At 45.9% G+C, this 9,344-nt stretch overlaps 1 protein-coding gene across 1 annotated transcript in view; it reads left to right on the top strand.

Annotated features, from left to right (window-relative positions):
* kif16bb (kinesin family member 16Bb) overlaps positions 1-5,052 on the top strand; it is a gene marked incomplete at both ends in the record, with an annotated part of 181,183 nt that extends 176,131 nt beyond the window's left edge. The window contains 2 exons of the mRNA XM_084321873.1: positions 2,856-2,861; positions 4,666-5,052. Coding sequence (XP_084177999.1) covers positions 2,856-2,861; positions 4,666-5,052 — 393 coding nt within the window. The remainder of the gene's footprint in view (positions 1-2,855; positions 2,862-4,665) is intronic.
* Positions 5,053-9,344: the final 4,292 nt, after the last annotated feature.

Below are 9,344 nucleotides of genomic sequence, written 5' to 3' on the forward strand. Positions count from 1 at the left end.
GACCATCTTTGAAAATGGCTAGAAACTAGGCTAGTAGCTACATTTATCTCACAGAGATAAAACTGGGAGCGAGTTTACTGTAGATGCGCTGTCAACTGACTCAGACTGAAAGAGAGAGACGACTTGCATTCCGTGAAGACCCGCCCTACTCTGCATCTGATTCGCAGACTGTGGGTGAGGGGGGGGAACGCTGACGGGATGCTGAATGTGATTGGACCAGACCCGTACACAGACACGGACAGTGGCAGTGCAGCCAGCCGCTTATGCAGAGCACTGCTCTGGAGATAGCGAGGATGCATTTGCCTTCCACTTTACTTGATATCACTCCGGAATCACGTTTCAACCAAGTCACTAACATAACGTTGCTGTCATGAGCCTGCGCTATGGTAGCCTACAAGTGATCAAATAAATAAAACTTCCAACTCTCGCGCAACGTCTCGGCAAACAGTAGCGCGCGGGCCGCATTAACACTACACTTTGATGTCAAGTAGGGGGCCGCAAAATATCATCCCTCGGACCGCAATTGGCCCGCGGGCCGCGAGTTTGAGACCCCTGGCATAGATGATGTTATCATAATTTGACCTACTGCTTTCTCTCGACTAACTTAACCTCTGTGCTCTTGCTGCTTGACCTCAGTGGAAATGTTCCACTCCATTCTTTTCAGTCGGCTTGAGAATCACGTTGGCATTCAGGGTCACGCACTCGCTTGGTTTAAATCTTATTTAACCGACGGAACACACTGTCTGGTCTATAATGATGATGATAATGAATGCGGAGCTCCTATCGATCCCTAGGGTAATCCGCCGGCCACAGAGCCCTTGCCTACCGTGCTCCCTACCTCCTTTTTAAATCCTTGCTCAAGATCCATCTTTTCTCTCTCTCCTTCGGCCTACCCTGATCCTACCTGGTCTGGGACAAACGCTTAGCTTAGTATGGTTAGTTCAGTTTACGTGCTAGAGTAAGGTAGAGCTGATGGGAACATAGTCAGGATGTCGGTCTTCTAACCCCTGTCCCTGTCTCTCTGTGAGTGGATGTCTCGAGTGACTGTATGATGATATACAGGTACACAGCCTATATATACAGCCAGCCCTGGTCCTGCCCCCATTGGGCCTGTCAAGGTGCTGATTTTATGCCCATGTTCATTTTTATTTTCTTTAAAAAAGATTATACTAATTGCTGTGGTGCACTCTGGACTGGGAGTACTATGTAGATAGCTATTAATATTTATTATTGTTATATTGTAGAAATGTGTGCATTGAAATGTCTGTAAAGTCTCGACTACATTGAAAATGAGAGCGACCTCAATTGTAATTTTGAGAATAAATAAAGGTTGTGTGTTACATTGATTACACCTTTCAGTTTGTGATTGAGAATAATATACCCAGTTTATGGGGTACAGTACTTTGGTAGAGTTAGGAGTGGCTCGCGGTGCAGTGTAATGTGAAAATACACAAGTAAACACGGCTCCAGCCTAAAGTTTCCTCCTTCTTGAATATAACATACTGAACTACAAGTGGGATATTGTAAGGAATGAGATAAATGTACACGTTGTACTTGTACCTCTTCCTGGTGATCCTGTCATCCCCTGGGATCAATGGAAAAGCTTGTTTTGAGACATACTACCTTGTTGTAGCCACTGGCCTGGATGCGTGTATGCTTTACCCAACCCAGTTGTGTTTCCGGGTGCGAGTTTTGCGCTCTGATTGGCCAGGTCATGTGACATGTGCGCCAATCGTGGGACAGCAAGTTCTGCGCCTATTTCCGGGTCTAACAGCCTGCAAACTACCTGGCGTTCTATCGCCATGCTCTAAGACAAACGCTAACCTTAACCAACTTCGAAAGAGTGCCTAAGCTTAACCGTCGAAAGAAGGGCAGGCGTTCTATCACCATGCTCTAAGACAAACTCTAACCTTAACCAACTTCAAAAGAGCGCCTAAGCTTAACCAGTGTAGACACTTGCGGTCCCACGATTGGGCGTACATGTCACATGACCAGAAATTACCTGGCCAATCAGAGACGTAGGCGTCGCTAGCTCGAGGAAGTGAGCTCTCCTCCTACACTTGCCGGGGGCAGAGGGGCACCGGATCCTCAATACTCTCTGAGCCGCGGACACTTAAAGTTAGTTTAGGTTTGTGTTAACGTTAGATAATGTACAAAATAAACGTATTTCCGGTGCTTTAGACGTCGCTCTTTTATTTTGAAACCCCCCGACCGGAAGTATTTATGATGCTTCGTTATCTGCTTGTTATCAATGGGTTGGTTGAGAAGGGAAGTTTCATCTATCTAGGGAACCTAGCTACATCCGGGGTACAATGTTGCATAGGCTGCGCGTCGATGTTGCAGAAGCATAAAGGCAGAGTGTCTGCAACACTGTTGCGTTGTCGATGTTGTGTTGCAGTTGCTTCGCAGTTGCTGTAGCATGTAGAGAGGCCTTTACAACACAGCCATAACGTCTTCGAGCGGACATTTTGTGAAATCCCGTCCGGAACGTCCTACTATAGACGGCTATTGTTCAGACAGAGATGTCAGCGACCCGATGAGTCTGCTCAGCAGTTTGGAGCTGACCCGAAAGCCCTGTCACGGTGCTGTAATTTTGGTGACCTCACAGATGATCTCATACGTGACCGGCTCATTGGGGGGGAAAAAACCTCTAATCCCGGAGTTCAAGAAGATCTGCTGCTGAAAGATACTGCACTGAAACCTGCTGATGCGCTCATCACTGCTAGGGCTGTACCGAATAGTTCAAAGCTTCATTCATAACGTTGACATTCGAATTCTAAATCAACGTTCAAATTATTATTATATTTTTTTAATGTGTCTATTCTGTTTAAATTCTGTGTGGTTTTTCTTCACAGTTGCCGGTAAAGATTAGGCTACACTAATATTATAGTATTATTATACTATTGTAACGTTTCACCCTATTGACGACTCTCAAGGCAGATGTTATAGTTCTCACTTTGGTTCTTTATTCACACTTCAGTTACAGGTTTTCCGTATCAAGACGGGGTGCATCACCTCTGCTTGTCATCATTAGACTCATCTCTACAACTTCCCATGCCTCAAGAGAGCGCACCCTAGGTGCCACACCCTCTTATACCCTTTCCAGGTCAGCCCCTGCCCCCTCCCTTCTGCCAACCCCCGGCTCGCACGACCAATAGCGTCGCCGCTGCCAGCCCCAGGTTGGCAGAGTGCAGAGTGACAGCTCGGCTGACCAACCGACCCAAATCCCAAGGTCGCTACACTATTATAGTATATGACTCGTCATAAAAATTTTAATAAAACATAAATAAGCAAAGCAAAGTGGCGCGTCGCACCGGTGGGCAAATCGTCAAATATTTTTTTATACAATATAATATATATAGATCGATTTGTTCCATGTCGAGAGCCGTTTCAGGCGACAGCATCCGTTCAGCGATTCTCGAGTTACATGCCGGTATGTGAGGCGTGCGCCCAAGTAGACGGCAGATTTGAAATGTTTTCAAATACCACTCCCGACTCTTGAGCATCTACCTCCGTCAATCATTTGGCGATCTCGAAAATGATTGGACAGGGTTGTAACGAATGAGTGTGGCTTTCCAATGGGAATGAGGGATCTAGGTGAAAAGCCATGAGCAAATACAGGAAGAGAATTCTCTCAATTATTTTGGAAATACTACTATAGTAGCCTATAGTATTTTGGTTTGCAAAAGAAGTATGCAGTCCTCAAGTTCAAGTAAAAAAATTGCCACTTTTGGGGGCGCCAGTTAAGAGGTTAAAAAAAAGACTAATTTAATCAGATGAATAACCTTTTTATTAAATTTTTTATGATTACGTCATAAAATATGACCACAGACATTCAAAGATTTATTCGAAAACTTCAATAGAAGCTTTGAATGTAAAAAAAAAAAAAAAAAAAAATTTGGTACAGCCCTAGCCGCTGAATATGCTGCTAGAATAGCTGAAGCCAATAGCTGTTAGGGAGCATGCCGGTCCGACAGCTACTGAGCTCTGACAACTTAGCCGACACCAACGCTGCAGTACAGGTACCGCGCCCCCCCAGAGCACACGTGCCGGCAGAGGCATTGTGGGAAATGTGGCTCCACCCGTCACACCGCGAGGGCCCAAGACTGTCCTGCCGGCCACAGAGCCTTTGTTTACCGCGCTCCCTACCTGTGGAACAAATTACCTGCCGTTGTCAGGGGAGCCTGCTCTGTCGAAGCTTTTAAATCCCTGCTTAAGACCCATCTTTTCTCTCTCTCCTTCAACCTACCCTGATCTCACCTGGTCGGGGACTGACCTTTAGATTAATCTGTCTAGTTTAGTTAGGATGTCTATTTTCTCCCATCTCTGCTTTTCCACAGCACTACAAACATGGGAACTCTCACTCTTTGTTTTGCTAAGGGCCAAACTTGCAGATGCTGTCGGAAACCAAATCACTTTGCAAAGTGGCACCGCTCCTCCCTGGCTGAATAATCAATTAGCTGATATACTAACTACTACTACTGTCTTTTACTAGTATGCACTCTGCTACTAAGGAATCTACCTTGCCTATATTACCTTCCTACTATGTAAATGTAAAACAGGACACACAAACGGAGTGTCCCTCTCCTCCTCGACACTGGGGCCAATGTGTCCTTGCTGAATATTGAAACCTGCAACCTGTTCTTTCCACATTGACGGCTGCAGCCTCTATCGGCGGTGGGTGGCCAGAGCAAAGCTACGACCAGAGATCTCTATGGCCAGAGCAAAATGTACGCCGTCGGCGTACTCCACCTCCCTGGGTGCTATGGCTCCACGACCTCGGACCCTTTCCCGTTCCACATCGCATTCCACGGTGAGAACATCAGGGGCCTCGACCTCTTTGTCATCCTTGGTTTTACCCTGCAGAGCAACAGTGGAACCAAGGTCCTCCGCTTCCCCACGGCACCAAAACTGACCCGCCCTGTTCAATGGCCTGGGCTGCCGCACTCCACTCACACGCGAACCAGTCCTGAACCCCAGCGTCCACCTCTCGTTTTCCATCAGATGATGCAGCACTCGTACAGTGGGGATATTATGCACACAGTGAAGTAGCTGCTCACACACCTAACATTCATATTTTCATTGGCCCCCGAGCAACATACTGTAGCAAGCCCCAGAGTGACATACCGTGATGCCCCAGAGCCTAGACAGGCTCTCTATGGTGGGAGGACAAATACCATTAATCTACATTACAACGCTAAAGAGGATATAAGAATTTAATATGTTGCCTGTTGTGTTTGGTTAACCCTTTCACTACCACACTACCAACGGGTTAACCCTTTCACTGCCACACTACAGAAGGTTAACCCTTTCACTGCCACACGACAAAGGGTTAACCCTTTCACTGCCACACTACATAAGGTTAACCCTTTCACTGCCACACTACAGACGGTTAACTGCATTTCACAGGAACAGCATTACAGCGACCAGCAGTAGACTGTCACTTTTAATAGATGTAGCACTGTAAAGTAATCAGTGTGCAGTCATACAAAGACAATTAAGTTAAATAGCAGTAAAATGAAGCTATACAACAATCAGACCACTGTGATATTAAGCAAGGCTGTAGACTACAGCTCCTACAGGCGTCTTGATTATTTCTGGCATGTCACAGTGCCCCTGCTCTTCAAAATAGAAGTCCCAAGCACTTGTATCTAGCATTAACTTGGCTATATTCTGTGTGTTTTGAATAACAAAAGCACTGACATGAATGATCAATGCGCTTGTATCATATTGACCATCATCATATTGTAGATGGGGGAAAAAAGATAAAAACACAGGTCTGTCTGTTTCTCTGGGGAGTGTAAGCAGAAGACACTGTGCTGCCTGGAGCTGAAAACGATGACGTTGTCTTGGTTTCCTCTGTAGGAGCTGGACAGGGGAGGTTGTACAGGTGTGGTTATATAATACTGTCTCAAATAGAGGAAATCGATATATAGTGGTGGGCATTATGGCTCTTTGAAGGGAGACTGATCTTTTGGCTCCGTCCCTTTCCAAGAGCCTAAAATGACGGCTCATCTGTTATTTTTTTAGGGTCTTAAATCGAAATATTTGGTTACTTACAATATTTGGATACAAACTTAGATACTTAAAGCCCCTGGAAACAAAGCCTCAAATCCAATCAGTGTTTTCATCTTAATGGCTCCTTAATTCACAGTCGTGCCCTTGTTTACAGTAAATTGTGCCTCCACACTCACAAGACTACTTGATTATCTGAAGTTATATCAGGCCATGTCTGAAAAGCTTAACCTGTTATAAACTAACCAAAGCTTTGAAATACAGCAATTCACGTTATTGACAACTTTATATAGTCTTTATATGAAGAGCCTCCTATCGCCCTTTCTCTTCCTCCTAGTCATAGACTGGATTATGAAGACCACCACAAAAGGAAAGAAAAACGGCATACAGTGGACCCTATGGACACAACTGGATGACCTCGACTTTAGAATAGAATAGAATAGAATAGAATAGAATAGAATAGAAATACTTTTATTATCCCGTGGGAAATTAGACACTGCAAATCGCTCAACATTTAAACATTTAGACAGGACAGGTCACAAATTAGAATAATAACACAAATCAAATCAAGTTGCCTAGGATAAGAGTAGAGTAAAATAAAATAGGATAAAATGAAATGAAATGATATATACAGAAATAAATACAGTAAGAATATACTGAGCATACTGAGCATGGGGTAAACAATTTGGTTATAATTATAATTTAAATCTAAATCTAACTAAATGAAATATGAAATATATATTCCAGTATTCAGTGTAACTAGGTGCAGTATGCTTTAGGTAGTGTATTGACCTCCTTGGGTTCCAATAAGACTTATATCAATGTCTGGCAGCCGTCGCTGCCCCCTGTTGTGGAGCCTGGAGGCCGCTAGTCGCGGCCTCCTGCCACTATTGAGCTGCCGCTCTGTGCTCAGTGATGCAGTGAGGCACAGTGATGCATTATATAGTCTGATGGCTGTTGGAATGAAGGACTTCCTGTGCCGTTCAGTGCTGCATTTGGGTAGTGTGAGCCTAGCACTGAACATGCTCCTCCTGTCAGCCAAGTCTGTGTATAGTGGACAAGTGGACATCTAGTGGACATATAGTGGACATCTGGAGGCACAGTGATGCATTATATAGTCTGATGGCTGTTGGAATGAAGGACTTCCTGTGCCGTTCAGTGCTGCATTTGGGTAGTGTGAGCCTAGCACTGAACATGCTCCTCCTGTCAGCCAAGTCTGTGTATAGTGGACAAGTGGACATCTAGTGGACATATAGTGGACATCTGGACAAGAGGAAGGGGAACTATGTGAGAATGCTGTTCATCGACTACAGCTCAGCATTCAATACCATAGTCCCCTCCAAACTCATAGCCAAGCTCAGGGACCTGGGCTTGAACTATGACCTGTGCCAGTGGGTCCTGGACTTCCTGACGGGCAGACCCCAGGTGGTAAGAGCCGGCAACTGCACCTCCTCATCCATCACGCTCAACATAGGGGCCCCCCAGGGCTGTGTTCTGAGCCCCCTCCTCTACTCCCTGTACACACATGACTGCGTAGCACAGCGGAACAACAACACCATCATCAAATTTGCTGATGACACAGTAGTGGTGGGCCTGATCTCTGCCAACGACGAAAGGGCCTACCTGGAAGAGGTAGAGAACCTGTCACAGTGGTGTCAGGAGAACTGCCTCTCCCTGAACGTCAGCAAAACAAAAGAGATGATTGTGGACTTCAGGAGGTCGGGGGTCAAGGACTACAGCCCCCTCAGCATCGACGGGGCACCAGTTGAGAGAGTGAACAGTTTCAAGTACCTCGGAGCCCACATATCCGAGGACTTGACATGGACCACACACATTGACAGTGTTGTGAAGAAGGCACGACAACGCCTCTACTTCCTCAGGCGCCTAAGGAAGTTCCAAGTCAGTCAGAAGATCCTTAGGAACTTCTACTCATGTACAATAGAGAGCATCCTGACCGGCAACATCACCTCCTGGTTTGGGAATAGCACTGCACAAGACCGTAGCAGACTACAAAGAGTGACACGTTCAGCCGAACGCACAATTAGAGGGGGGCTTCCCACCCTCCAGAACATTTACAACAAGCGGTGCAAGGGGAAGGCTAAGAGAATTATTAAGGACTCGAGCCACCCGAACAACTGCCTCTTTGAACTGCTGCCGTCAGGCAAGCGATACCGGAGTCTTATGGCGAGCACAGAAAGACTCAGAAGGAGCTTCTATCCCCAGGCCATCAGGCTGCTAAACGAACAATAATCGCTAAACGAACAATAATCACTATGCAACAACCATCAAATGCACACAGCACACACACCCACACGCACACACACACTCACTCAAACAAACAACACACTGCAGCACCCACTCTCCACACTTTAGATCACACAAACACACTTACACTTTATATTTATTGATAAAGGATTTGCACTACAACTCGTACACCTACTGTGAATTGTACCTAAACTGCACCTTGTCCATTTATGCCTTGCACTATATAGTATTGTATATTAGTACACTGCACAGTATTGTATATTGTATGGTAACTACGTCTACGAACATTGTACATATGTCTAAACTGAACACTGTGACCTCTTTTTTTTCTTCTAATTTTTACTATGTTTTTATTTCATACTTATCTTGTCATGCACAGTCTCTGGAGCGCAACAGTAAGAAGCATTTTGTACAAAAGTATTCTGTACTTCTGTATGACAACTATTAAAGAAACTTGAAACTTGATAGTGGATGGGTGGGGTTTTCCTTGATGGCCTGGAGCTTAGCGAGGCTCCTCCTCTCCGCCACCCTCGCTAGAGAGTCCAGCTCAACCCCAACCACGCTGCTGGCCTTCTTGACCAGCTTATCCAGCCTGGTTGTGTCCACTGCTCTCAGTCCGCTGCCCCAGCAGGTCACAGCGTACAAGAAGGCGCCCGCCACCACCGACTCATAAAACATCCTCAACATCGTTGTACAGACATTGAAGGATCTCAGCCTTCTGAGGAAGTAGAGTCGGCTCTGGCCCTTCTTGTATAGTGCTTCTGCATGTTTTGACCCGTTCAGTTTGTTGTCGATGTGCACACCGAGGTATTTGTACACCTCAACCATGTCCACATCAACTCCCCTGATGGAAACGGGGGTCACGGGTGCACTCCTCCTCCTCCCCAGCTCCACCACCAGTTCCTTGGTCTTCGCCACATTTGGCTGCAGGTGGTTTTTGTCGCACCATGTGACAAAGTCCACTACCAGTTCCCGGTATTCTCTCTCGTCACCGTCCTTTATACATCCCACTATCGCAGAGTCATCAGAAAACTTCTGAAGGTGGCAGGACTCTGACCGATAGT

The sequence above is a fragment of the Notolepis coatsorum genome (assembly GCF_963971535.1).
Source record: "Notolepis coatsorum genome assembly, chromosome: 9".
Classification (NCBI taxonomy): domain Eukaryota; kingdom Metazoa; phylum Chordata; class Actinopteri; order Aulopiformes; family Paralepididae; genus Notolepis; species Notolepis coatsorum.